The sequence below is a fragment of the Bufo gargarizans genome, chromosome 8 (genome assembly GCF_014858855.1).
Source record: "Bufo gargarizans isolate SCDJY-AF-19 chromosome 8, ASM1485885v1, whole genome shotgun sequence".
Lineage (NCBI taxonomy): Eukaryota > Metazoa > Chordata > Amphibia > Anura > Bufonidae > Bufo > Bufo gargarizans.
In genome coordinates, this window is record NC_058087.1 from 130,272,232 (window position 1) to 130,289,592 (window position 17,361).

General features: G+C 44.6%; 1 protein-coding gene across 4 annotated transcripts in view; it reads right to left on the bottom strand.

Annotated features, from left to right (window-relative positions):
• Positions 1-17,361, bottom strand: part of MPG (N-methylpurine DNA glycosylase) — a 106,099-nt gene that overhangs the window by 755 nt on the left and 87,983 nt on the right. For 3 of the 4 annotated variants that reach the window (XM_044304330.1, XM_044304327.1, XM_044304329.1), the window contains exons 2-3: positions 9,244-9,430; positions 5,187-5,391 (exon numbers count right to left, since the gene is read on the bottom strand). In XM_044304330.1, the coding sequence (XP_044160265.1) occupies positions 5,187-5,391; positions 9,244-9,429 (391 nt within the window). In that variant the 5' untranslated portion in view covers position 9,430. Of the gene's footprint in view, positions 1-5,186; positions 5,392-9,243; positions 9,431-14,845; positions 15,536-17,361 lie in introns of those variants that run through there. The other variant, XM_044304328.1, reaches the window with a different exon arrangement.

Genomic DNA, 17,361 nt, shown 5'->3' on the forward strand with positions numbered 1-17,361 from the left:
GATTACATAACTGGAGTCATATGAGGTACACACAAGGAGAGCACGTGGACTACAGCACCAGTGAACTGATTTCAGGGAATTCTGTATTTGTTAAACTTCTTTATGCCCTCATCTTTAAAAAGTGCAATAAAAATAAATGAAGGATTTACTTCTACAGAACTGTCTACATAAAGAACAAACAGATATTGCATATATTGGGACCTGGTAAGGGTGTCATCACATGTACCATCATTTTCATTTACAAAAATCCACTTCTATCTGTATATGGATTTTGGTGCTGATTTGCTGGGAACTTCACATTTCGGTGTAATATGTAAATTCCAATACAATTCCTTAGCAAATCTGCACCAAAATAGTGGCTTTGTCCCTAACGGATAATGACAGTACATTTTAAAGGCACACTAATGAAAATGACAGACACTAGGACTTTTGTTTACCATTAAGTCAATTAAAGGAAGTCTGGTAGCAGCTCTGATTGTGCAAAACTGCTGACAGCACTAGGTAAGGTCTGGGGTGAACTGTACATACATACTGTACGTTTTGTGGGTCTTTTCTCATCTGGAGGAGTGTAAATATGAAGTTGTATTCTGCCAGATTCTGTTCTTGTAGGTGCCCACGGTGGATATTCGCTATGATGTGGTCTCTGCTCCGAGTGACAGCTGTCAGGATACTGATGTAAAAGGCGTGTTCCAGATAGATAGTTTGTTGAAAAAAATGTGTCACAAAGAGTTAAAAAAGACACCGATCCCCCACCTTTCTGACGCTGCTCTCCGTGTCCTGTCCCAGCTTGTCAGAAAAGGCCTGCTCAGCTAATCACTGGCTATGGCAGGTCAGCACTAAGGGCAGTATCTGGCTAAGCAGGACTTTCCTGGCATTTCTGGCATGTCATGGTGGGACAGAAAGTGAAGAGCTGTGGAATCCGGAGCATTGTCTGAACAACATCTGTCTAGTACACCCCTTTAGGGCTCATGCACACGACCGTATTTATTTTTCGGTCTGCAAAAAAATGGATCAGCAAAGAATATGGATGACATTTCGTGTTTTGCAGAACGGAACAGCTGGCCCCTAACAGAACAGTCCTATCCTTGTCCGTAATGTGGACAATAATAGGACAAGTTCTATTTTTACGGAAACTGAACTTCCATTTTTTTTTGCGGACCCATTGAAATGAATGGTTCCCTATACAGTCCGTAAAAAAAATGGAACGGACACAGAAAGAAAATACGTTCATGTGCATGAGCCCTTATTCACTGTAAAACAAAATAAAGGATACTTACCTTACCATTCACCTGGGCTCCTGTTACAATGCTTCCTGGATCTCCACTGGTCTCCACTTCCTGGTCGCACCTCGACACACAGGAAATGCCTGCTGAGGCAGGTCACTGCTGCAGCCAATCATTGGCTGAGCTGGCTTTACCTGCATGTTGAGAGGGACCTGGAAAAGAGACACCAGCTGTACAGGAGGAAGCACTGTAGGCCTCTTTCACACAAGTGAGTTTTCTGTGTGCGAAGCGTGAAGCTAACGCACAGAATCTGGACTGAATCCTGACCCATTCATTTTAATAGAGTGTTTTTCACGCACCAATTCTGCATTCAGGAAAAACTGAACGCAGCATGTTCTATATTATGCATTTTTCACGGAGCTGCGGTTCCACAGAGGTGAATGGGGCTTGCCTGAAAAACAGATTGCATTTTTCTGGTTTTTTTTCACGTGCGTGAAATATGCATCCAAAATTGATTGCATCCACACAGAAAAAAATTGAAAGACTAAACGCAATCGCTGACAAGATTGACTGAACTTGCGTGCAAAAACATCCGTTTTTTTCCTGAACAGATCCTGACTCAATCCATATCGTTGGTGTGAAAGAGATCTAAGGGTAGAAGTAGGGGAATAGTAAGGGGAGTATCCTTTATTTTATTGTTTTACACAAATCTGAGCTGGTCTTAAAAAATTCTCAGCAGAGGGACTGCCCCTTTAAAGGGACACTTTCATCACAATGGTTTTTTTTTTTTTTTTTTACTCAGAAATCATAGAAAGATTTTTTTTTTTTTGCTGCTTTGTTCATTTCAGCAGTACTACACCATTGAAAAATAAAAGGGTTTTCTGAGATTATAATATTGATGACCTATCCTCAGGATGGGTCATCAATATGAGATTGGGGAGGAACCAACTCCCGGGACCCCTGCCAATTAGATGTATGAAGAGGCTGCGACACTTGGTTTATCAGTTACATGGCTTGTGGTCTCGTGAAACAGCTGTTCAGAGGGCACCTCAGAGTTGAGTCCTGAGGATAGGTCATCAATGTGATAATCTCAGAAAACCTCTTTAAATACACAATATTGTCCTTCTGTAGCAGTCAACCTCATACATATATATATATATATATATATATGGAACTCACTGTCAGTTTACTGCTGCTGTGAGGGGGAAGATGTTATCTGAAAGGTAATCATCATGATAATAGTAGGTGTAGGTAGAATTTGGATAACAGTATGCTCCGATGTTCTCTTGAAAGTCCTAGATAAAGCTGTCCACAGAAAAGCATCGCACTGATTAATATAATGTGTGCTGCTCTAAGGCCCCTTTCACACAGGCGAGTTTTCCGTGCGGGTGCGATCCATGCGGCGAACGTATGGCACCCGCACTAAATCCTGACCCATTAATTTCTATGGGGCTGTGCACATGAGCGGTGATTTTCACGCATCACTTGTGCGTTCAGTTGAAATCGCAGCATGCTCTATATTGTCCAATTTTGACGTGACGCAGGCCCCATAGAAGTGAATGGGGTGTGTGAAAATCGGATGGCATCCGCAAGCAAGTACGAGACCATCGGGATGGAGACCCGATCATTATTATTTTCCCTTATAACATGGTTATAAGGGAAAATAATAGCATTCTGAATACAGAATGCATAGTAAAACAGCGCTAGAGGGGTTAAAAAAAATAATAAATAATTTAACTCACCTTAGTCCACTTGCTCGCGAAGCCCGGCATCTCCTTGTGTCTCCGCTGCTGATGAACAGGACCTGGGGTGAGCTGCTCCATTAAATAGAGCTTAAGGACCTTCGATGACGTCACTCCGGTCATCACATGGTCTTTTACCATGGTGAATCACCATGGTAAAAGATCATGTGACGTACCATGTGATGACCGGAGTGACGTCATCGAAGGTCCTTAACCTGCATTTAATGGAGCAGCTCACCCCAGGTCCTGTTCATCAGCCTCGGAGACACAAGGAGATGCCGGGAATCGCGAGCAAGTGGACTAAGGTGAGTTAAATTATTATTATTTTTTTTTTAACCCCTCTAGCGCTGTTTTACTATGCATTCTGTATTCAGAATGCTATTATTTTCCCTTATAACCATGTTATAAGGGAAAATAATACAGTCTTCAGAACATCAATCCCAAGCCCGAACTTCTATGAAGAAGTTCGGGTTTGGGTACCAAACATGCGCGATTTTTCTCACGCGAGTGCAACGCATGACAATGTTTTGCACTCGCGCGGGAAAATCGCGCATTTTCCCGCAACGCACCCGGCTCTTATCCGGGCAAAAAAACTGACGCCCGTGTGAAAGAGGCCTAAGTGAATCACTACAAAGGAGGTGCCTTTGGATGCTGTATTATGTGAAACTGTCTGCCATGCTAAAACTCCAAACAAAAAAGTTAAAGCAATACTTATTCTTCTGCCTGTGAGTAGCAAACACCATGTATATTATAGTATGGTGGGTTTACTCAACTGGCACATCCTCTCAGTAATGCAGCCTATGTTAGGTCCCCCGTTAGTCAGTCGATCAGCACACTGACCTACTGATTCACACAGCTTCTGCTGTGCGGACGAAAGTCTTCTTTTCTTTGAAAGTCCATGAGAAGGTCTCACAGAGTTGTGGTCCACACAGCAGATGGTGTGTGAATAGGCAGGTCAACGTGCTTATAACCTGACCAAAGGGAGAACCAAACTAAGGCTGCATTACTGAGAGGATGCGCCGGCTGTGTAAACTCACCATGCTTTAGGATTCATGTTGCCCTGTATGAAAGGGCAGAAGATTACAGTAGATTGTTTATGTGTGGTAAAAAAAAAAATATATATATATATATATATATATATATATGTGTGTGTGTGTCCCTTTTAATAGTATAATACATATGTCATAAATTCTTTAGTTTTTTGGTTGCATTTATGAAATGGGCCTACATATAGAAAAAAGTCTCAAATGAGCTTAAAGAGGACCTTTCATCTGTTTTACTTATAGGAGCTAAATACCTGTACTGATGCTGCCACCAGTTGTTTTTTTTTTAAACATCGCCCCTACTCCCAGCTGTGCCCCCCTGCTAATACTGAGCATCGGTACAGGGAGGAGGAGACACCAAAGGTTTTTCCTCCCTGGCTGTGACACCCTCCGATGTGATTGTCATTGCTCATTGAGAAACCCTGGCGTCTCCCCCTCCCTGTTCAGATGCTCGGTATTACCATAGCATACTGAGCGTGAAAACTTTAGGAGCGATGTTAAAAAACAACAAAAAACTGGGTGGCAGCATCAGCGCAAGTACAGGTATTTAGCTCCTATAAGTAAAACAGATGAAAGGTCCTCTTTAAAGGGGATGCTCCATGAAAAATATTCTACAGTTTTCAAACTGGCATCTGTATCTGAATACGTTTTTAATTGGATGTGATTAAAAATGTCATATAGCCACTAAGTTATTCAATAAAATGTATCTGCATAGTGCCAACTGCTGTTTGCTATTCTTCTAATTTCTCTGTCCACCTCCTGAGGTGGACACACATCCATCAAGTGCCACCAGCTGGAGCAGAGAGGACAAACCCCTGAAAAAGGACAAGCCCTTTGAGCTGTCAGTGGAAATAAATCCAGCAGAGCAATTGGAGCAATATATGGTGAGAGCTCTGGATCCATTTAAGGTACAAGAAAGAAGGTGTCATGTACATGATGTCTGAGTTTCATTTCTTACATTAATAACGGGACAACTCCTTTACAAGTTATTAATAGTACGTTTGATGTTATGCGTGTCCAGTAAAACTGCTTTTCCCCCAAAAGAGATCAGGCTTTTCAACCTTATAGATCTTGTCTAATTTACAAATAGCGTGTTCTAGAAGTTATTTTGATGAGTAGAAACCCTCAACCTTATGGGTCCATCTACATTATATTGTCTGCAGAAGTTCCTTACTCACCCTGACTGGAAACGTTCATACAGAAATACATGCCATAAATCTGATAAACGTATATGGTCCCAGGTTCCATGAACATTGCTACATTTCGTTCTGTCCTCTTTCCTCCTCTTGAATGTGAAGCTTCATCTTCCCCTCCTAAATAGGACTCTGTTTCTACAATTGTCCCACGAAGTTCCGTCCCATCTGGGAGCCTGCGGACCAAAATCTGACCGACAAAACAGACAATGGAGATTCTGCTTACAGACATGAAAATACAAAAACTAAAAGAGGATCAATGCAGAATTGTGATCGCCTAGAAGGGCACAGAACATGCTGCTCTGTCACACTGCAGTACTGGAGGAGACCACAATAAGACCTGAGGCATGACTTACTGTTGTTTTGGCCACTTAGGTTATGTAGTCTACACATTACTTTTTAAAATAGGATTTAAAAGGTCCCACAAGGTACATGGCTACTCCTGGCACCCCGCACCCCAATTATTAATATCAAAGAACATTACGTGTATCAAAGTCACATATAAAAGCATACGTTATATTGCAAATGCACAGTCCATTCACCCGCCTTCAAAATAGTCACCCACAGCTCTGTAGCACTTTACACTGTCAGGAGGCAGAATGGATCGGGAAAGGATTTCAGACCGTGTAACTACCTGCTTTCCCTTCTAGAAAACTACTACTGGCTAGTGTTGCCACAATACCAAAATTTTGATAAAATACCTACACATTAACTTCATGCTGCCGGCTCAATACGATTACGGTGATACCAAACTTGTATAGTTTTTAAAACTTTAAAAAACCTTGAAAAAAAAAAATTTTCTTTCCATCAGCATTTCCTGACAGCCATAACTTTTTAATTTTCAGTCTACAGAGCTATATGAGGGCTTGTTTTTTGCGGGACAAACTGTTGTTTTTATTCATACCATTTTTGGGGTACATACAACTTTGTGATCCCAGTTATTCAATGTTTTTAAGGGGACAAGATGACAAATAAAATGATGAATTGCGTGTTTTTATCATTCTTTCCATTAGGGTGTTCACCACCCAGGAACATTTTTTAAATATTTTAATAGTTCTGACATTTTCGGACCTGGCAATACCTGATGTTTATTTTTTTATTGTTTTTATTTTTTATATCCAGAGGATAGATCATCAGTTTAAACAAGTTGCAGAACCCCATTAAAGGACCTTTGATGGTGTCATCACCATGTGACCAGTAACAAGTAGATGTTATTGGTCACATGGCAATGACATCAAAGGGCCTTTAACTTATCAGCTTCCAGCACTGCAAGGACCGCAGTAAATTTTTCTCTCCTCTGCCCTCCTATTCTCCCCCTTCACTCCCTGACAACCCGATTAGGCCACTCTGCTATTTCATTGGTGGCAGTGGCCAGCCGTGTCACAGTTAGGAGGGAGGGACGCTCTCCCTCCTTCTGCACTGTGCGGCTGCTGATGAGAACGTGGCGTGCACTGCGCTTTGCGGGTTTCAGAAATGTATCAGTATTTTGATACCCGGTGTGACCCTACTACTGGCCAAATACTACTTGAAAGTTATCTTGATTCTTACTATACATTTATCATGGGTAGTTTGAGTGGTCCGCCCTGCACACTTTCAGCTGTACCCAACACATAGCTGACCGAGTGCCACAAATGGCAGGAGTAAGTGCAGCTGAAATTATGCATGCATACCCTGTTCAATCATAACAACAATGGTGCACATGCGCAGCGCATTGCACAGGTACAGGAAGCAAACCGCTATACTGGATTAGCAGAGAGGTGTGTATGCTCCTCTACTTAAAAACGCATATAAAATGGCCAGCATTACCTCATAGTAGCCACCAGTCTGTTAATAATCATATGTTTGATCCTTTAGTCTGATGCTCTATAGGTTCAAAAAACAAATGTTTTAAAGGGCTTCTGTCACCCTCCAAAACTCATTTTTCATTTTTGGGCATATTAAAATCCTTATTGGACGACTATTCCCTATATAGGGCTCTTGCCTTGTTCTGTGGCTTGGTTTCACTAGAAATCAATCTTTTAAAATATGCAAATGACTTCACTACCAGCAAGTAGGGCGTCTACTTGCTGGTAACCGCCGCATCCTCCTTTAAAAAACACTCCTCTCCTTCTCCTCCGGCTGGCCCTGTCTGCAATTCAAATCCCGCGCCTGCACCTCATTCGGCGCAGGCGCTCTGAGAGAAGGACGCTCGCTTCCTCAGCACTCCCTCAGTGCGCCTGCGCCGATGACGTCACCTCTAAACCCGAAAGAGAAGAAGTCATCGGCGCAGGCGCACTGAGGGAGTGCTGAGGAAGCGAGCGACCTTCTCTCAGAGCGCCTGCACCGAATGAGGTGCAGGCGCAGGATTTGAATTGCAGACAGGGCCAGCCGGAGGAGAGCGCTCCCTGGCCCTGTCAATCAGCAGGAGGAGGGGGCATTTTTTTTAAAGGAGGATGCGGCGGCTATCAGCAAGTAGACGCCCTACTTGCTGGTAGTGAATTCATTTGCATATTTTAAAAGATCAATTTTTTGTGAAACCAAGCCACAGAACAAGGTAAGAGGGGACAGTTAGGGGGGTGCTTACCTTGACTTGAAGCTGAATGGCAAGATAGCTATGATGGCGTATTAAAACATAGTTTTTTTTTAACCTATAGAGCATCAGACTAAAGGATCAAACATATGCTTATTAACAGACTGGGGGCTACTATGAGGTAATGCTGGCCATTTTATATACGTTTTTGAGGTGACAGGTTCCCTTTAACAGAAGGACTACTGTGGCATGTGTCCAAAGCCAACAGAGTACAAACGTATCATTTGGATGGGGCATTTTATTCTGGGTAGGGGGGGAGGGAGAGGTGGAGTCAATTATTTGGACACATACAATTTTGATAAATGGAACTATTTTTCATAACTTATACATAGTTACTTAGTTAACGCTGTAGAAAAAAAGTTATATAAGTCCATCAAGTTCAACCCAGGGAGGTCAATTTTAGGAAAGGGGAATGAGATTTCTACACATTTTCATAAGCATTAGTGTTATCTAATTTTAAGAAATCTTATCCCTTTTTAAAAGCGTCCACTAGTCCTGCTGTGACCAAGTCCTGAGGTAGACTCTTTCACAGATGTATAGTTCTTAGGCCGTGCCTGCCTTGGGGACCGTAAACCACTGATCCGCTAAAATTGGGAACTGGCCATCAGCACCCTGCATCATGACTTCAATGGGTCCGGGATCAGAGAGATCCGGTGAAAGATAAGACGCATTCTACCTTTTGAAGTGTCTAGGCACGGACTTGAAGGCGGTGTGCATACACCCTGTGCCCGCAACATGGACACGGCCATCCCACATGCACCCTTACAGTATAGAAGCCTTGATGCCAATAGGGCATGATGTTGGGAGTATGCCTATAACATATTGGTTATCTGGAGTATTGTGCTCAGTATTGGAGACCATATCTCCAGAAGGATATTGATACTTTGGAGAGAGTTCAGAGAAGAGCTAATAAACTGGTACATGGATTGCAGGATAAAACTTACCAGGAAAGATTAAAGGACCTTAACATGTATAGCTTGGAAGAAAGACGAGACAGAGGGGATATGATAGAAACATTTAAATACATAAAGGGAATCAACAAGGTAAAAGAGGAGAGAATATTTAAAAGAAGAAAAACTGCTACAAGAGGACATAGTTTTAAATTAGAGGGGCAAAGGTTTAAAAGTAATATCAGGAAGTATTACTTTACTGAGAGAGTAGTGGATGCATGGAATAGCCTTCCTGCAGAAGTGGTAGCTGCAAATACAGTGGAGGAGTTTAAGCATGCATGGGATAGGCATAAGGCCATCCTTCATATAAGATAGGGCCAGGGGCTATCCATAGTATTCAGTATATTGGGCAGACTAGATGGGCCATATGGTTCTTATCTGCCGACACATTCTATGTTTCTATGCTACAGGTGGAGTTGTGTCAGGTTCTCCTGTGCTGCAGCAAAGTAGTGGAGCTTCAGCATGCATCAGGACCTTTATTATCAGAGGCATAATGTATTACGGGGACTAAATGCAGTATTACCTGTCCCAAGAAAGACTTTGCCAGCTCAATGCAGGGCTTATTGTAGAAGTCAGATAAGAGACGCATTTTCTGGCTCTGGAAATATTTGCTAGAGACTGAGGCGTTTTCCCTCCGAATTCCAGATACTTTCTTCTCATCAACCTCTTCATCATCCAGGGTTGGTATGTGTCTTCTTTTTGTAGGCATTCTGAAAATGGTGAGAGTGAATTAAAACGCAAACTTGGTAGAAAACTGACCCAGCCCAGACACATAACAGTTAGTCATTTTGTAGCTGGCAAGGACTTTTGTTGGGGAACACGTGCAATCAATCCATAGGAATACACTAAGTTGTATGCTCAAAAAAAGTGGAAACACAACTGTGAAGAAACCACTTACCCTACCCGCTGTGCTTTCTAAAGCATTTCTCATTTAGACCGTCTATATAACTTTATACCGCTGGTTCTATACTCCGGGCAGAGGCCATTATTTACCCCACAGCATCCGATCTTTGTTGGAGATGCCTTGTACAAGAGGCACATATATTCTGGGATTGTACTCTCATCAAATCTTACTGGAACCAGGTCTTGTTTATGCTCCCTGAGGTTTTGAGGATCCCTATTAATTGGTCCATATCGGCCATGCGGACCTACCACACTCTGATAGTACAATACTGTAGCTTCTCATGTGTGAGTATCTGCTAAGATCTTCATAGTGAAACACTGGAAGAGAACTGTCCTGCCCCCTATTTCTGAACTCTTACATTAGGCCAAAAACACATACTGTATTATGGAACGTAGGATTACCTCTGTATAGGGTCATTAGTCATCATAGGGCCTTAAAGGGATTCTGTCACCTCTCGTAACACAAATTCAGATTTTAAACCAGTCATGCTCCACAGATTACTAATCAGCACTAGTACTATATAGTATCTGTAAATGATCAAGACTGATCGCAATCAGATCTATATCAGTACATTAGGGTCACCTTAGGCTCTACAAAAAACGCAGTGTTCACCCGATCAGGCCTGATCTTGTGCCCACACTTGCATTCAGTCTGTCCCACCGCAGTGACAGAATTATCATTTTTTCTGATCACTGCAAAAACACCGCAAAATCGCTGCGGCGCTATAAAGATCACTTTTGGGGGGCATGGCGAGTTCATAGAAGATTTTTTTTTTGTCACAAGTTAGCAGAAAAAGTTAGTTTTTTGTCACAAGTTTTTTTTTTAGTCTTACAAAGTCTCATATTCCACTAACTTGTGACAAAAAATGTAATCTTACATGAACTCAGCCATACCCCTCACGGAATCCAAATGCGTAAAAATGCCCTGTGAAATCCTAAAGGTACTCATTGGAATTTGGGCCCCTTTGTGCACCTAGGCTGCAAAAAAGTGTCACACATGTAGTATCGCCGTACTCAGAAGAAGTAGGGCAATGTGTTTTGGGGTGTATTTTTACATATACCCATACTGTGTGTGAGAAATATCTCTGTAAATGACAACTTTAATAAAAAATTTATACAAAGTTGTCAATTTACAGAGATATTTCTCTCACCCAGCATGGGTATATGTAAAAATACACCCCAAAACATATTGCCCTACTTCTTCTGAGTACGGCGATACCATGCGTGACACTTTTAAATACCGGTTAATGACCTTTGATGACGTCACTCCGGTCATCACATGGTATGTCACATGAAGCTTTTACCATGGTGATTCACCATGGTAAAAGACCATGTGATGACCGGAGTGACGTCATCAAAGGTCCTTAACCGGTATTTAATGCAGCAGCTCACCACAGGTCCTGTTCATCAGCAGAGGAGACACAAGGAGATGCCGGCTTCGCGATCAAGTGGACTAAGGTGAGTTAAAAAATAATAATATTTAACCCCTCTAGCGCTGTTTTACTATGCATTCTGTATTCAGAATGCTATTATTTTCCCTTATAACCATGTTATAAGGGAAAATAATAGCAATCTTCAGAACATCAAGCCCGAACTTCTGTGAAGAAGTTCGGGTTTGGGTACCAAACATGTGCGATTTTTCTCACGCGAGTGCAACGCATGACAATGTTTTGCACTCGCGCGCAAAAATTGCACATTTTCCCGCAACGCACCCGGCTCTTATCCGGGCAAAAAAACTGACGCCCGTGTGAAAGAGGCCTTAGGCTTTACAGGGTTGCTCACAATTTAGCCCCGCCCAAAATGCCAGAACAGTAAACACACCCCATAAATGACCCCATTTCGGAAAGTAGACACCCCAAGGTATTCACTGAGGGGCATAGTGAGTCCATGGGAGATTTTTAATTTTTTTTGTCAGAAGTTAGCAGAAATGGAAACTTTATTATTATTTTTCTTCCTCAGAAAGTGTCATTTTCCGCTAACTTGTGAAAAAAAAATTAAATCATACATGAACTCACTATGCCCCTCCGCAAATACTTTGGGGTGTCTTCTTTCTAAAATTGGGTAATTTGGGGGGTATTTATACAATCCTGGCATTCTAGCACCTCAAGAAACATGACAGGGGCTCAGAAAGTCAGAGCTGCTTCAAAATGTGGAAATTCCCATTTTTGTACCATAGTTTGTAAACGCTATAACTTTTGCGCAAACCAATAAATATACACTTATTGGATTTTTTTTATCAAAGACATGAAGCACAATAAATTCTGACACAAACTTGTATAGAAATGTAATTATATTTGAACAATTTTACCAGAAAAAGTTACAAATACAAATTTTTTGAGAAAATTGCGGTCTTTTTTTTGATTAATATCAGAAAAACGAAAAATCTTAGCAGCAATCAAATACCACCAAAAGAAAGCTGTATTTGTGAGAAGAAAAGGAGGTAAAATTCATTTGGGTGCCAAGTTGCATGACCGAGCAATAAACCGTTAAAGTTGTGGAGGGCCGATTTGTAAAAAAGGGCCTGGTCACTAGGAGGGTATAAACCTGTGGTCCTCAAGTGGTTAAACATCTAAGAGCAGAGGGAGAATGGCCATAGACCCTACAGGGAAACTTCCCAGCGGGCCGATGCTCAAGGGGCTACCTGAGACCTCCTCATGACTGCCAGTTAGCTAAGTAATGATATGATGCTCCCTTTATGACTTATGAATTCAAGCGTATTGCCATCCTGAGGCAACTGGGGTAGGAGGACAGAACATGGCAGCTGGGCCGGCCTCCACATAGTGACAGTTTTTGGGGAGGTCTTCTGTGCTGCTGGGGCACTATTTTGTGATGCACTGTGGTATTCGGCTCTGTGCCACAATATGATATTGCTGGCCCGCCTTTTTGTGTTGGCCCTGCCTTCTGTAAATTTGACCCCAAAACGGGGCCACTTTTAGATTTTTTTCCAGGGCCAATTTAAGTTCCCAGTCCACCCTGTTTATGAGCAATGGGAGCGTTGCTGTTACACCTAGAAGCTCAGTGCTCTCTCTACAACGTCCATGCCTGCTGCACTTTGATTGCCTTTAGGAGAAATCAGGGCAAGGCATGATCCTGTTTATTCTGCTGGGCCCTATCAGTCAAAGTGCAGAGTGTGCGGCAGCTGCAGAGAGAGCCGAGTGTCTAGGTGTAATGGCGACGCCCCCATTGCTACTAGAGGCTCATTTGCATATATTAATACATCATTTTTCTCAACCATGCGGGCACACTTTCATAGGTTCGCCCATGTCAGATCTACATAACAGTATGTTTCTAATGTTAGTCCCTGCAGCCGTTTTAGTTAAAAATGCACTTTTGTTATATGCTAATGAGCCTCTAGGTGCTATGTGGGCGTAAAATCAGCACCTAGAGCCTCAGTCCACTCACTCTGTATTCCGCCCAGGTCCAGTGTTGTGCCCGCCCAGCTCCTCTTGATTAATGCCACTGTTCCCTGCATCATTGGCGAATTCCCGCGCCTGCGCCGTTCACTTCGGCGCAGGCGCAGTGAGTGAATGATGCAATCCTGGTGCCGGCTTCCTCACTGCGCCTGCGCCAACTACGTCACAGTGAGGGCCTTCCTCACTGTGACGTAGTCAGTCTTAGTAAAGACCGCCCATATAGCACCTAGAGGCTCATTAGCATATAACAAAAGTGCATTTTTAACTAAAACGGCTGCAGGGACTAATGTTAGAAACATACTGTTATGTAGTGCTGACATGGGCGCATCGCTAATGTCAGTCAGCTACATAACAGTATTTCTGGTGGTAGAAACCCTTTAAAAGGATTTCTCTCATCAGAATTAACCCTAATAAACTAGCTGACATTAGCGATGTTCCTACTTTTATCTATGCCCCCATTATTCCAGAAATCTAACTTTTATAATATGCTAATTAGCCTCTAGGTGCAGGGCGGGGGGGAGGGCGTTGCCCCTGCTCTTAGAGGCTCCGTTCTCCCACCTCTGGCCACGCCCTGCTACGCTAGATTGACAGGGCCAGGCAGCCTTCACCTCTAACTACCGGCCCTGTGCGCTGGGGAAATCTCGCGCCGTTCAGTAATCGGCGCAGGCGCGACATTTACATGGCAGACAGGGCCGGCAGTAGGAGACCAACACTGCCTGCCCCTGTCAATCTAGTGTAGCAGGGCGTGGCCAGAGGTGGGAGAACGGAGCCTCTAGGAGCAGGTTCAACGCCCCCCTGCACCTAGAGGCCAATTGGCATATTACAAAAGTTCTCTCTCTGAAGTAACGGGGGCATAGATAAAAGTAGGAATAGGCTAGTTCGGTTCAGCTGACATTAGCACATCACTAATGTCAGCTAGCTGGTGACAGAATCCCTTTAACATACTGTAGTGTAAGATCTTTAAATTAAATTACTAAACGGGCAGTCCGATTGTTGCGGCCATAATATCCAGCAGCGTTTCCAGACTCGTTATTATCCGTGTGCTGAACAGCATAGCCCAATATGGACCAAAAACATTCTAGTTTTTCAGTTATTTATGGAGGACGTATCCACTGTTTACGATACGTCTCCACAGTATACATTTAGGGGGTCATTTACTAAGACTGGCATTTTAGACTCAGTCTTAATATCCCGTATAGCTGGTGGTGGATCCGCCGAAGTTACGAAGAGGTGCCGACATCGCCATAACGTCGACGTATGCAGCACCAGTCTATAGCCCCATGCACTTGACGTTCCGTTTTTTGCGGATCCGCAAACCACGGAAGCCGCCCGTGTGCCTTCCGCAATTTGCGGAAATGAACAGGCGGCCCATTGTAGAAATGCCTATTCTTGTCCGCAAAATGGACAAGAATAGGACATGTTATATTTTTTTTTGCAGGGCCATGGAACGGAGCAACGGATACGGACAGCACACAGAGTCCTGTCCGCATCTTTTGCAGGCCCCGTTGAAGTGAATGGGTCCGCACCCGAGCCGCAAAAACTGCGGCTCTGATGCGGACCAAAACAGCGATTGTGTGCGTGAGGCCTAAATGACAGCCAGCTTCTGAGCTGTGTCACATTTAGACCATTTTCTATGCCTGAAACAGGCGTAGAAAATGATGAATGAGACTCGCCTGCCGTCCCTTTCCCGCCCACTTTTTGTGAGCAGGAAAATGTTTGATTACGGCGCAAATAACCTTTGCACCGCAATCTGTGCCAGAAATACTTTCACGTTAGCGTTAGGTTTGTCGGATCTGTACTAACACTTACTCACGTGTGCTGCAGGAAGTCCGGCCTGGCCGCATTCACTATAATGGGGACGGGTTGGAGATGTGGCCGCAGAACGGCAAAATAAGGGATGCCAAGTGTGCCTAACTGAGCATAACGGATGCTTAAAATACAGGGTCGTTTTTTCTTTATTTTTCTGACGGATCAGAAGAACAGAAACGGTGATGTCAACCTGGCCTTAGCTATATGGCCCAAATCTGAACTCAAACATCTTTGTGTGTACAGCCAGCTGTCTGCACACGGCTATATTACAGCGCCATACAACCTATTAGATGTGACGTCATACCAGTGCATGCGCGCGCGCGCACACTCCCTCCACTATACACTGTATTTGTCCAGGAATTCTAGCTGTCGGATCCGCAACAAAGTACAGTATGTTAACAAGTCTCATCCACGCGCTGCGGACATTTCATGCAGCAAATCCGCGTGCTAATCATTGTGTGGAGTTAGGCTACTTTCAAACTTGCGGCAGAGGATTTCGGCAGCAATCTGGATCCGTCTTTCCGGTTGTCATCTGGAAAAACGGATCCGGTATTTCTTTTTTTCACAGATTTAAAGGTCTGTGCGTGCGTGGACCGGAAGACCAGATCCATCAATGCGGAAATTTTAATGCCGGATCCAGCATTCCGGCAAGTGTTCAGGATTTTTGGCTGGAGAGAAAAACTACAGCATGTTGCAGAATTTTCTCCGTCCAAAAAACATAAGAGGGACTGAACTGATGCATCCTGAACGGAATGCTCTCCATTCACAATGCATTAGGATAAAACTGATCAGTTCTTTTCCAGGTATTGAGCCCCTAGGACGGAACTCAATACCGGAAAAGAAAAACGCTAGTGTGAAAGTACCCGTGAAATCTGCAGCAGAACCGCATGCTTCTGATAATTCCCAGCAGAACCGCTACATCTGCTACGTGTGCACAATACAGCAAATGATCCCCTCTGCATTGTAAATTGTGAAATCTGCAGTGGAGCCAGGACTATGATCACAACTGCAGGTCTGGCCATCTCTGTGGGGGTCTAGTTAAAAAAAAAAAAATGTTCCAACGTTGCACAACCCCTTAAAAGGAATGTGTCATCTCACCTCACATTAGGGCTGAAACGATTATTCGAATAACTCGATTAAATAGAGTCAAAAAATTTCCCTGCATCGAGTAATCGTTACATCACATGATCACGGAGCGGGAGTGAAATTAAACGTCTCACTCACCGCTTCCGTGTCGGCCGGCACAGCGGAGGGAGGAGGCCGGAGTCTCTCCCTCCCCACTGTGCGCGGCTGCCGCTGAACACCAATGAGGACAGAGTAGGAGGAGGAGGGGAGAGACTGTGGCCACTGCGCCACCAATGAATGTGCCGGCCATATCCCACAGGATCCCCCTCCTCCCCCCCATCATTGGTGGCAGTTTGCATGGCAGCCAGGAGTCACGCTACTGAAGTCCTGGCTGCCATGGTATATTAGTGAGCAGAGAGCAGCGCATTATACTCACGTGCGCTTACAGCATTAGCAATGCGCCGCACAGACCTATGAGAAGGAGCGACCGGCGGCCACAGCGCACGTGCGCTGCTCTCTGCTCACTAACATACCATGGCAGCCAGGACTTCAGTAGCGTGACTCCTGGCTGCCATGGTAACCGATCGGAGCCCCAGCATTACACTGCTGGGGCTCCGATCGGAACTGCAAACTGCCACCAATGATGGTGGGGGGGGGGGGGGGGGACGACGACCCTGTGGCCACTGCCACCAATGATTAATACTGGGGAGGGGGGGGGGGGTTTGCGTTACCAGAGGGGGCAGATCAGAGGCTGGGGGGGAGGCAGATCAGAGGCTGGGGGGGGGAGGCAGATCAGAGGCTGAGGGGGGGAGGCAGATCAGAGGCTGGGGGGGGGAGGCAGATCAGTGGCTGGGGGGGGAGGCAGATCAGTGGCTGGGGGGGGAGGCAGATCAGTGGCTGGGGGGGGAGGCAGATCAGAGGCTGGGGGGGGAGGCAGATCAGAGGCTGGGGGGGGAGGCAGATCAGAGGCTGGGGGGGAGGCAGATCAGTGGCTGGGGGGGAGGCAGATCAGTGGCTGGGGGGAGGCAGATCAGTGGCTGGGGGGGAGGCAGATCAGTGGCTGGGGGGGAGGCAGATCAGAGGCTGGGGGGGAGGCAGATCAGAGGCTGGGGGGGAGGCAGATCAGAGGCTGGGGGGGAGGCAGATCAGAGGCTGGGGGGGAGGCAGATCAGAGGCTGGGGGGGAGGCAGATCAGAGGCTGGGGGGGGGGGGCAGATATTGAAATGAAAGGCAGATGGAGAGAGAGTGGTTAATGGAGGCTGCAGGCACCACCTTGGCATGTATAAAGTTATTGGTTTAGAGAGGGGTTAATGAAGGCACCTCCAAGGTGCTTTCATTAACCTCTTCAAACCAATAACTTTATACATGCCCATTGGGTTTGGAGGGGTTAATGGAAGCACCTTGGCATTAGGCATGTATAAAGTTATTAACCCCTTCAAACCAATAACTTT